Source organism: Stegostoma tigrinum, chromosome 15, assembly GCF_030684315.1.
Source record: "Stegostoma tigrinum isolate sSteTig4 chromosome 15, sSteTig4.hap1, whole genome shotgun sequence".
Lineage (NCBI taxonomy): Eukaryota > Metazoa > Chordata > Chondrichthyes > Orectolobiformes > Stegostomatidae > Stegostoma > Stegostoma tigrinum.
In genome coordinates, this window is record NC_081368.1 from 20378899 (window position 1) to 20391713 (window position 12815).

Consider the following 12815-nt stretch of genomic DNA (forward strand, 5'->3'; position numbering starts at 1 on the left):
CCTCTGCAATTGCAAACACCCTGTCAAACTTATCAGAATTTTAAATTACAGTCTTTGGTAATTCCTCGTGTTTTAACATTCCAGCCTTTTCTTGCCAAAAATAGAAATTGTTGGAAAAGCTCAGCAGGACTGACAGCGTCTGTTGAAAGAAATCAGAGTTAATGTTTCTGTTCAAGTGACTGTTCCTCAGAAGTCAGCCTGTTCTTACTTTCTTGATGGGTATAAATTCACATATCTGTATCATTCTTGTAAATCTTATTTTGAAGCTTCTCTAGAGCCTGTGTGCAATTTTTATAATGTCATAATTGGCGACTCAAAACCAATTTGCACATTTTACCAGACAGTTCCTTTTAAGTCAACTTGTAGGATTCAGTTTATATCCTAAAATGATTTGCAAAAATTTGGCTGACAACTGTATTAAATGTCAGCTTCATGAGTTTTCAATGCAACTGTATTATCAAATCAATCCTTTAATTTATTTAGTTCCTGGCGTTGGGTTGCAATGTCAGCCAGGGCAGCCAGGATTACCAGGGTCACCAGGAGCACCTGGCTTCCCCGGAGAGAGAGGACTGAAAGGTAAGACTTTTCCCATTGTCTCTGCCACATGTTGCATTGTCCTGATCGGTAAGTCTCTACCACAGAAAGACTGTATTACCACATGAGGCCACACCCATCCATAGTTGGATATTATGTAGTAAAAGTATAAACAGGCATACCCAAGCAATGGGCTATTGCTATATTCCTCGAATTTGTGAACATTGGTATTTGTGCCCCTTGATTGTGATCAAGCTATTGCTGTTTTTACTGTGTTAGAAATAAATGTGTGGATAATACCTGGGATGCAGGTGTCACTGGCTCGGCTAGACTTGTTGGCCATCTCATGTTTCCCAGTGGGCAATTGAGTCAACCATATTTCTATGGGTCTAGAGTCACATGTCAGCCAGACCAGACGAAGATAACTGATTTCCTTCCTTGAAGGATATTAGTGAACGAGAGGTTCTAGTCCACATAACCAACAGCAATTACATGATTGCCATTAGTTTGGCTGTTTACTGAATTCAGATTTCACTATCTGCCGCAGTTACATGCCATTGTGGGATTCAGACCCATGTCCCCAGAATATTACCATTGGTTTCTGGATTACTAGTCCAGTGACATTGCTATGATGCTGCCACTTCCACCAGAAATAAGGGCTGGCTTGAAAACCAACGTTGTTGGCCAGTACAGGGATTGAATTACTACCTTGACATTATGAGCATGTGTTATCTTACTGCGTTATGGTCAGTAACTGTAAACAGTTTCGCATGATTGGAGCTTGATTGTCCATTCCATATTGGGAATTATTTTTGTTTTGTTTGGATAATTACAATTTACTTTTGATAAACTATTGTGTGATTATGTATTTGCTGATGATTTAGGACAATAGTCACAACTTGTATATGTTGTAAATTAAGTACTTCCTTCCTCTCATTGAATTAGCTGACACTTAAATCAAATGAAGGGCCTATTTGTTAATAATATGTGCATCCATCTCTAAAGTTCATTGTTCAAAAATCATACAGATACTAAGGAAGAGGGACCAGAATCTAAAACATTAAAACAATGTTGTGTTGACTTTTTGTTCATACAGGTTTTGCTAGCAGGACTATCTAGCAAATCTAGTGCTAATGGCCTTTAATAGTGTGCAACATGCTTCTTTTGAAATCCTTTTAACATGCCACCTCAAATTGATCACACCACCAATAACTAAATATGTTTCATCCAGTAGTTCAAAACACATCTCTACAAATAACTCAAGTTTCATAAATACAGAATCTCTAATCTAACTGTAGGGTGTTCTTCATAGTTCAAAAGAACAACGTATGAAAATTTCACACACTAACGATTTCATTTATTTCAGAGAATTATCTATGAAGTGATAGAAGATTTTTAAGACCCGGAGGTTTCAATAGTGTTTACACATTATTAACACCCGCCTTTCTCCCTTTGACTTTGGTAGGGGATAAGGGAGACACATGCTTTAACTGTTTTGGTACTGGCAATGGAGCTACTGGTCTACCAGGACCTCCTGGACCACATGGACTTCCAGGTAGGACACCAGGACAATGAGGAACTTGCAGTATTATAATATTCTTGGTTTAGTTGTGCTGCCGAAAAATATTTTCTAAGTTTGATAAAGTCAGGAAATATGAAGGTTATTGAAGAAAGACTTTACGATGGTTGCTTCTTGCCACAAGGCTGCAGGACAGAGTGAGATCATGTGACATTGTATCACCTCCTGTGATATATATATTGGCTCATTAGTATATCACAGAGTCGGACTTAACCTTTATACTAATTTTCCTGAGCCCTTATGCCTCTGATTCTACCCATTGGAGTCTGACCAAATAAGAATAACTGCTATGGTAATCTCACTAATCTATGCAAATGTGTTCTCAGCTCCTTTGGTAAGGTTTTGGAATTTGACACCTTTGTGTGGTCTCTCAAACTGTGCTGGCTAGAAGGAAAACTGACCGATGACTCGAGTTTATGCAATCTGGATCTCTCGATGAATGCATCACCTCAGGTCTATTTGATTATTTAAACTGCGTAAAAAGTAGCTAGTGCACATTTGTTTTTGGATTTTAGGTCAACCAGGATTGCCAGGAATGAAAGGAGATCGTGGACTACCTGGTCCGATTGGAACTTTGGGACCGCCTGTAAGTGCTTCAGGAAGGATGCATATTATCAAAGATTTTGTCAGAAGATGTAGAGTAGATCTCCATTGCCTATATTGGTAACATTAGATGTCCATTGGGAGGCTGATCTAATTGACAGTATGGGCTCCAGGCTAAACTAGAGACCTCTAATCAAAGATCAATAAAAATTATTATGGCTTCAAAAAATAAAAGGATTTGCACCTTTGTGCTTCACTTATGCTCCACCTCTCCCTTGATTTCTTTGATTTTAATTTTGGATGCATGTTTTAAACTTCCTCAATTTAATAGTATCCATTTTGAAGAACTAAAGCTTTGGTTAATAACCTTCTGGCCATTAAAGTGCATTTTCAGATCTTAATGGAAGAATCTTACTTCATAGCGAAATTTCTGCCTCTCCCATTTTTAGGGTTTGCCAGGCCCTCCTGGTATTCCAGGAGCCCGTGGCCCGAAAGGTGACCGTGGAGATGGCTTCGGCTTTCCAGGCTCAAAAGGTGATCGAGGGAGCCCTGGTTTCCCAGGACCTCCAGGACTTCCAGGATTAGATGGCACACCAGGAAGAAATGGTCTGCCTGGACCACCTGGTCCTAAAGGATTACCTGTGAGTAGTTGTTCTGCTACTTTAGTACATTTCTTATCGAAAGTGATTAACAGTGATCTGCTATGTTAAGGGAGGATAATTGAGTATTTTTGACTATCCTCCTACATGATGGATTTCTGTAGAGGTCTTGGTAAAGATCCACAAGGGTGCTGCCAGAATGGCTTAAAGAAATTCAACTACTGAAAAAGGCTTAAGGACCTTGGTTATTTAGTTTACAACAGTGTGAACTTATGGCCAACCTGGTAGAGATCTATAAAACAACTAAGGAGCTTGATGTAATCCATTTTGGTAGATTATTTCATGTTAATACTACTGGGGAAGTCTAGAGGACATGAGTTCAAATAATCTACAGTCAGAACGTGCTTCTGTCTGGCGTGGTAACTTCTGTATGTCTTCGAAACAAAGCTGAAGCTGTTCTTGACTGGGGGAGACATTGCAACATACAGAAGATATGTGAAAGTATAGATAACACATAATCCATGTCATCTCATGGAAAAAGTAGGAAAGCAAGTAGTGCAGATGACACAAAGGGTAGAATCTCATCAGGGCTGAATGACATGGGTGATATGTAGCAGAATTGTCTGATTAGTCCAATGAGGCTTATCTCAAAAAACATTGCATCGTCTTTCATGTCTCTGTCAGCAGTAAGGTGAGTTCCTCATGAGGTAATCGTGAGTTACCAACCAAGGGGCTTTACAGCTTGCCTTATTAATGCCATAACTTGCCTCATTAATGTTCAGCTTCCTATTTACTAGATGTGCCAAAGAAGGTAGAGATTGAGAACTCTCCTCTTGGAGGTCAGAGTGGGTACTTGGCATCTTCAATTCACCACTTGCTTCAAAGCCCATGTTAGACACTGAACGCCAACATCTCAGAGTATGGTCCATCATGGATACTGGCCACAAATACCCTGTGTTTACCAATATTGGTTCTGACATGTGGCAGCCTCTAAGATCCGCTTGCAGGCCATTTCTGGGCTTCAATGCCACACCTTAGGCTGCACCAGCGACTATCAATGTAATGTTGTAAGAACAGCGCTGTGCTCAGGACATGCACCCATCTCACGGATTGGGCCATCTCCTGGCTGTTGCCTTACAGTCATAGTGTACACCCACTGTGACCCTGCCCAGATACACACAGCATCCCTGCATTGCTTTGCCTTGTCCTGTCTTTTTGTGTTTCTCCCCCTCAGCCAGGCACACAATACTAATGTACTGCCATGCATGATCACAGACACAAAGCTGAGAAGCATATACTGGTCGTCAGAGCTCTCAGTCAAGTCAAGGGAGATAGTCTTTGGCAAGGGGTCTCCCAAATAATTCAAGGGATACCAGTCATGGGGCTTGTTCACAGTCAGTCAGCCATTGAAAGTGGCCAAATTCAGGATGCTCTCCTGATAAAGGATGAGGAGCTATTTGCTCTGCAGCCTGCCATCTGACTTGACTCATCTTCCCTGATGAGAGGCAGAGGGATTCGGTTTCCATCTGGAATAACAGGTATCATAGCAGATGAAAGTGGATAGCACAGATGTTACTTTGGGGATTTACCCTGATTGAGTGAGTAGGCAGCACAGAGAGCAACACAGGGTTAGTGGCGTCAGGGTATGGGATAGGTGACAGCAATGAGCCTCATTGGGAGGTGAGTACAGTAGCTGAGATCAATTCGGTGTGAGGTATCAGAGAGGAGATGGTGGAACTTACCCCGACATTGCTGGATATCTCTTCAGGTGGCTGACATAGCACTAACTTAGGAGGCAACTGGGGACTAGCTTGGCATGTTCTGATATCACCTGCTGGTTCTTGGGAAAGAGGACATCCGTTCTGTGCACCAACTCATCCAGAAGGACCCTGCTACCAAATGGAGAGATGAATTTCTCCCGTCTGGAGTAAATGTCAGGATCCCTGCAGAGCAGCTCTGGACTGACACTGCTTGTCCAGGTTTGCACAAGCCTTCTAAAGATAACACTGGTGCCAGGAACGCTATTCAATTTCAGGATATTGGGGCAGTGGCCAATTGTTCCAAGAATGGTGTGCGGTAAGGTGGGGCTTGAATTGAATGAAAAGGTGCAATGTAGATAGCTAATGGGGTGCCCTTTGTAAGGTAAAGTGGAAAAACTTGGCCTCATAGCAAGAAGCACTTCAAAAAACCCTACACAACTTGTATATAGACATAAAAATGTAATATTGAGCCCACCTGGTCTATAAAGGATTGCAGACAGGTTAAGTGGCAGACAAAGACCTTGCAAATGGAATATAATGTGGAAAAATGTAAGGGTATGCACTTTGACAAGAAAAATTGAAGAACTGAACATTATTTAAATGAAAAAAGACAGTAGAAAGCTACAGCACAGAAGGAATTGGAGTTCTTCATGTATGGATCACAAAAAGCTAACCTCCATGTGCATCAGGTAATAGGGAAGGCAATGGACTGTTGACCTTTGAATTGAAAGGAAGGGAGTATAAAAATAAGAAGATTCTGCTAAAACTAAACAATGCACTGGTCAGCTGCAGCAATAATACTGTGAACAGTTTTGGACCCCCCATTCAAAGAAATTTATACTGGCAGTGGAGGCAGTACAGAGATGTTTCACTAGGTTGATCCTGGTGTGGAGGGATTGTTATATGAGGTTGAGTATGTTTGGCCTGTACCCATTGGATTTAGAAGATGAGTGAAAAAAAGAAGATCCTTAGAGTACTTGACAGGCTAGAAGCAGAAAGGTTGTTTCTCATCGCAAGAGAGTCTAGGACCATAGGACATAATCATAAAGTAAGGGATCACCCATTTAAGTCAGAGATGAGGAGGAATTTCTTCTCTCAGAAGGTAGTGAATCAATGGAATTCTTTACTACAAAGAACCTTTGAGGTTGGGTTGTTAAATATATTCAAGACTGAGATTGACAGATTTTTAATCAATAAGGGAATCAAGGGCTATGCGGATAAAGCAGGAAAGCGGTGTTGAGGATTATCACTAAATAAAAACTGAAAGAACTGCGGATACTGCACATCAGCTGGGAAAACATCAGTTTATATGCAGGAAATAGATTGCAATAGATTGTACTTCCCAGAATCTAGTTTACTGCATTCGCTGCTCATAATGGCGTCTCCTCCACACTGGGGGAGAAAAGCATAAGCTGGATGACCGCTTCTCAGAACATCTATGTTCTGCTCGCAAAAAAGACCCAGAGCTACCTGTTGCCTGCCACTTCAACACACCACCCTGCCCCCTAGCCAACATCTCTGTCTCAGGCTTGCTGCTGTGTTCCAGCGAAGCTCAACACAAGCTGGAGGAACAACACCTCATTTTCCGCTTGGGGACCCTGCAGCCCTCCGGACTCAATATTGAGTTCAATAATTTTAGGGTCTAAACTCTCCCGTGTCCTAGCCCCCTGCCCCATACACCAGGCCTTGTCATCACATAGCCTGCCATTATACACTACCTATTGTTAGTCATTAACTGTCCCCATTAACAACTGTTTACCCTCCCAGCCAGATCGTTACCAACTCCTTCATCTGTCCAACTGGTCTTCTCTCTCTTTAGACTCTATCCTATCATTTACTCCCTACCCGACCCCACCCCTATTTTCAGCATATAAACTGACGTTTTCCAGGTACCATAAGTTCTGAGGAAGAGTTATCGGACCAGAAACGTTAACTCTGACTTTTTCTTCACAGATGCTGCCAGGCCTGCTGAGCTTTTCCAGCAACTTCTGTTTTTGCTGTTGCTGTTGTTGTTGTTGAGAATTATCACATCAGCCATGACTTCATTGAATTTCAAAGCAGACACAATTTGCCAAGAGGCCTACTTCTTCTGCTCTGATGTCTTATGGTCTTATTTTTGATGAATTGAGGCAACATATTTTCAAGTCAGGATGGTGAATGGCTTAAATGGGAACTTGAAAGTGGTGGTGTTCCCATGTATCTGCTGCCCTTGTCCTTCCAAATGGAAGTGGTCTTGGGATTGGAAGATGCTGTTACAGGATCTCTGGTGAGTTTCTACTGCCCATCTTGTAGCTGGTGCTCATTGCTGATCCTGAGATGAAGATCATCTCAGTTATTGAATTTCATCTTATCTGTGAGGTGAATAATGATAGTAAAAAAGATGTTAGAGACATATCTGGTGCTCAATGTATGGCCACTCTTACTATATCTAAATACTTTCAAAGCTCTGTTTAATGTCAGTAGAGGGTAAAATTTGAGAAACATTAATTGGGAGATATAATCACAGACACTTGAAGAGATAATCAGCATGCTTTTGTAACAGGGTGGATAATTTTTAACTTTAATTGAAATTTTATATGATTTTTAAAAAAATTCCAAATAAGTAGGTGTTCAGATTGCTGTTTTTGAGGAATGTGCTAGTTGTGGAATGTGGAATCTTCTACCTCACGTCAGTGTTAATGAGTACATGGAATTTTTTAGGGTGGGTTGGCCCTCAAAGGTTCAATTGGACCCCCTGGAGATCCAGGCCCCATCGGATTTCCAGGAGAGAGAGGTCCCCCGGGACCACCAGGATTTGGTCCACCCGGTTATCCAGGGGAGAAAGGTGCTCAAGGTGTATCAGGCCGTCCCGGAGCCCCTGGAGCTCCAGGTAAGTTAGAATTATGTAATTAACATCATTGTTATATGTTGTGCATTGTGTCAATTACAAGGTTAGGAAAATGAGCTTATAGCTTAGAAATAGCTTGGCTAGTCAGGGTTCAGTTGCAAGAAGTCCGTGAAGTTATTTCCTTCTCAAGGTAGGTACTGCAAGAAAATCCTGTATTTATTAAAGAATAGTTTGAGAGGAATTGTTTTGGTTATTGTGTTAAATGGTTCTGGTTTGCTAGCCTTCAGTTTCTCACCCTGTGCCAAGTTGAGGAACTTGTAAAACACAGTCAATTGTCCAAAGTTCCCAAGGTGGATGTTACACAGGCCTTCATGAAGATTTTCCTGTGCCAGACAAGATGGAGCCTGTACTCGCAAAATGAACGCAATGTTCTTACAATAAGCTGGTTTCCGAGGGAAAAGGAAGCTGTGATAAAGGTGCCACTGTTCCCAGCTGTCCCTTAGTGTTTGGGCAACTGAATGGGAAGATGGACAAAGGGAGGGAACTCTTCAGGGTTTAAATGCTTTACTCAACATCCTTATCGCATAAAGAAGAAATTGTTCTTGCTTACAACAGGACCAAGCTATTCTACCCCTGTGATCTAGCACCATTTAACCTTTTCACCTGTCATGGGTATTATGTCTACTTTGTCTACCCCAATTGTGCTGTACTCAAACTATCACTTATCAATAAAACATTTTAAACATTTAAACTAAACCAATTGTAACTCCTCAACTCTCTTTTGAAGAATCATGCAGTATTAAAATATTGACGGCATGGTGACTCAGTAGTTAGCACTGCTGCCTCACAGCGCCGGGGGCACGGGTTTGATTCTACCCTAGGGTGACTGACTGTGTGGAGTTTGCACATTCTCCTCTTGTCTGCGTGGGTTTCCCCGGGTGCTCCGGTTTTCTCCCACAGTCCAAAGATGTGCAGGCTAGGTGGATTATAAATGCTAAATTGCCTGCAATGTTCAGGAATGTATAGATTAAGTGGTTTATAGGGGTATGAGTCAGGGTGGGATGCTCTGAGGGTCAGTATGGATTTGTTGGGCCAAAGGGCCTGTCTCCACACTGTATGGATTCTATGATTCTAACTAATGTAACTGGTGTGTGTTGGGATTCAACTTACTTGATATTCTTAACTAAGTTCATGAAATCATTGTGCAATATCATAAGACCACAAGATATGTGAACAGAATTAAGTCATTCAACCCATCCAACCTGCTCCACCATTCAATCATGGCTGATATATCTCTCAATCCCATTCTCGTGCCTTCTCCCTGTAACCTTTGATCCCCTTACTGATCAAGAACCCATCTACCTCTGCCTGATGTACATATAACGACTTGGTCTCCACAGCCTTCCGTAACAATGAGTTCCACAGATTCACTACCCCGTAGAAGGAGGCTGTTTAACCTGTCAAGTTTGCACTAGCTCTTTCCAAGAACAAACGAGTCAATCTCGTCCCTATAGTCTCTCTATATCTTTGAATTTTTTCTCTTTCAATTATTTTTTCCAAGTGCCTTTTTGAATCAATATCCACCATGTTATCAGGCATTGAATCCAAACACAAATCATTTATTGCATAAAGAGCAATATTTTTGCCAAGCATCTTTAACTTGGTACAACTTTCTGAAAGCTTCACCTGAGATCACCCAACTTATATTGAGACCGTTCGGACTATCATGCCGATGTTGGCTCAGTGATAGAGCAGTTAGCCCCATACTCTTATTATTATCCAGAACCCTGTTCCCCATCATCAAGTACCAATCAAATTTCCTTCTTGAATTTTCATGGAGACAGTATCCCCCACGTCTTCAGAGATCATAAGTTGTTAATGCTTTTAACTCCATGCAGAGTTGACGATGTCCTACTGCACTTTGCATTTATGGAAATGATTTTTAATGCTTTGCTGTTCTGTCCAGGTGCTAAAGGTGATCCAGGTCAAACAGTCTCTGAGCCTGGCCCAAGAGGTGCTCCTGGGCTCCCGGGTGAACCTGGGCTGGCAGGTCGCCCAGGTAAGGTGCTTCAGCTGTTTCTTTAACTTGTATACTGTCTGTACAACAAACAGGTTTGTGGCCATTTGCACATGCTTCGCTAAAAAAAATTAACCAGGAGGGATTATGCTAGTTAAAGATGTCTTTGATTGGAGACAAAGTGAAGTTGATACAGCAATTGGTCTTCTGTGGTGCAAAATGAAGAATGGAGTGGAAGGTCGAATTTGTCAACCACTCTGAACCTAACCTCTTGAATAGTTTGTCAAGCAGGCAACCAGTCCAGCAAGTAAGAACAGTTACTTATTCTGACATTGAAGAAGGCTCGCTGACATGTTCCATGGTCGCTTGAGCAGAGAATGTTCCCATTTCCTGTCCAATACTGCCGGGAAGGGATTCTCCCTGGCAATGAGGCCGGGCCACAAGAATTTCACCTCAGCAATGAGTGGTTGGGCATTCAGAACATGGCATGGCATCATCTTCTGCATATGATGCAGTGCGCATGTGGCAGCAATGACGGCGATTGGCCACAAAATGGTCATGCCCATGTCCTGAAAGTAAACGCACCAAGAAACATTTGTAACGCTGTTGGAGCCAGACCGTTTTGCCGCTCTGAATTTGACCAGAAGTCAGCCAAGTGTGTCAGAGGGTTTCCCTCCATGAACCCTAGTGAGTTATCTTGTATAGATCTCAGCTGCACATCTCATTAATGACACCTCTATGATGCTGGTCCCATGCCGTTCACACTCAACAAGCAGCAGAAATATTTCACTGCTTCTGAGATTTCCACTCATATTTAAAGGCCAACTGTGCACGAGTTCAGTTGCTACAAGCCAGGAACTGCAATTGTCAATGTGTTGCTGCACAATACTAAAGGTCAAGCTGAGGAAGTGAAGTTGGTATCCCATTTCACTGACAGGGCCCTGGAAGTCCTCATGGATAGGAGGGCCATCTTCTTCCCTCGGGACCACCAGTTGAGACCATGTCACCTGACCCTGCAAGCCTGGTCAGAAGTTGCCACCTTGGCCTATCAGGTGCCCACTGTCAAAGGAATACCCAGTAATGCAGGAAGAAGGTGAATGATTGACCATGCAAGACTGACTGTGGCCCCCTTTATGTGCTGAAATGGGACAAAAAGCCTAGCTCTAAACACATCAAGCAACTGATAGACTGTGTCCAAGCCCCTGGGCTGATGTACCATGTTGCTGTTGACCTACAGTGCCAGTGAATCCTTATTGACAGCAGATCCTTTGACTTAACTGAGGTTCATTTCCGTCAGACTTTTAGACATGACCACAACTGGACAGAGTATATGCAGCCTTGCATGGTCAATCATTCACCTTCTTCCTGCAGAGTATATGTTCCTCATGACCAGGAATCACAGTTTAAGGCTATGTTGAAGTGGTAAGGTCAGTCCAAGACCAGTGCCAATGGTTGTACGTGGGATATGCTCAGTTGCTACCCATGGAACGTGCCCTTAGATGTTGGGGATAGTTGGCCAAGGTGGAAGTTTAGGTTTGCCTGGTACCTGCTTCCATAATGAGTCTACCTAGTTCCTCCCTGCTGCCTGGGAGATTGGGAAATTGCTGATAAATGATACAATAGGTAATAATGAGATTCTCTTGCCACTCACTGGAGAAATTCTCATCCTGCTGTTAAACCATTGGATGGAAAATCAGACATATTGAACATCTTATTTTTCCAATCTCGCCATATTTTCCCAACTGATTCAACATTGCCCACTTGGGCCAGGAGCAGGGGAAATACTGCTCACCATCTTTTGCCGTATCACAGTGCTCCAAAGCTGAGCAGGAACAGTTTAGTGAGTTTTCCTGGAGCTGTGACCTGACTTTTACACCGTCTTCTACTGTACAAGGTCAGACCATTGTAAGGTGTGAAAAAGTGGAAAAGTAAAGACATTTTTCACAGCTTTACTATATAACTGTGTGCTTGTTGTAGTTCAACTGGGCTACTCTGCTTAATACAAATCTGGGGCATGCCCCCTGCTCCTTGACGTATCACAAATTTTATTTATTGCCCTGTCATTAAGATCTCAGAAGCCAGCAAATATTTTACGTGATACCTTTGCTATCAACACTTAACTGGTTTTTGAGATTCTGAGATCTTTTGGAGAGACTTGACTGCAATCATTGCCAAATCTCTTGTATTTAGAAGCATCCTGTTTGAAGATGGAGTTATTAAACTGCAGTACAGAATTTAGTAAATACACATATCCGTGTTAAATACATTGGAAAGTATAATTGAAAGTACGTGCACCAGTGTGTTCATGATAAAGGAGAGCCTCAGCTTTAGCTGTTATGCTTCTCATGCTTAAAAAGTAGATTGGTGCTGGCTATCCAAGCCCACCTCAAAAGAATCACTCGACATTTTAAGGCCGTCAATCTTCCAAAACCTGTCACCCTCTTCAAGAGAAATATGATAAAACAGTTCACCATGTTTGATTGTATTAGTGGTATTATAAGTAGAAAAAATGGATTATATGAGAACAGTTATGCCATGTTAGTTGTGAAAGGACTTGGTTGCACTGAGTAATGAGATTCTCTCTGTTAAAATTACTTATTTATTAATCCCTAATGGTGTGCTGATATTTGTTGGTAGCCACGTGTGATCCTTCAAATTGTGAAAGGGACGATGGAAAGAAAATTAGTAAAGTTCTCTGCCACTCGTGTTTACAACAATATACTAAATTTGTTTTCCTTTCTAAAGGTGACCCAGGCCAACCAGGGCAACCTGGTTTACCAGGACTTCAGGGACCAAAAGGGGATAGGGGAGTGCCAGGCATTGGATTCCCTGGTCCATCAGGCCCAAAAGGTAGGCTCCTATTCACTGATAATGCATCTTGAAGTTGAAATAGTGATTAAAAACAAACCTTTCATTCATTTAGCACTCTACCACATCACTGAAATGTCCCATGTGA

The 12815-nt window shown here is 42.1% G+C and overlaps 1 protein-coding gene across 2 annotated transcripts in view; it reads left to right on the forward strand.

Moving 5' to 3' along the window:
* col4a5 (collagen, type IV, alpha 5 (Alport syndrome)) overlaps positions 1-12815 on the forward strand; it is a 251011-nt gene that overhangs the window by 141674 nt on the left and 96522 nt on the right. For both annotated transcript variants that reach the window (XM_059651364.1, XM_059651365.1), the window contains 7 exons: positions 484-576; positions 2000-2089; positions 2629-2699; positions 3106-3297; positions 7716-7884; positions 9809-9901; positions 12605-12709. In XM_059651364.1, coding sequence (XP_059507347.1) covers positions 484-576; positions 2000-2089; positions 2629-2699; positions 3106-3297; positions 7716-7884; positions 9809-9901; positions 12605-12709 — 813 coding nt within the window. The remainder of the gene's footprint in view (positions 1-483; positions 577-1999; positions 2090-2628; positions 2700-3105; positions 3298-7715; positions 7885-9808; positions 9902-12604; positions 12710-12815) is intronic.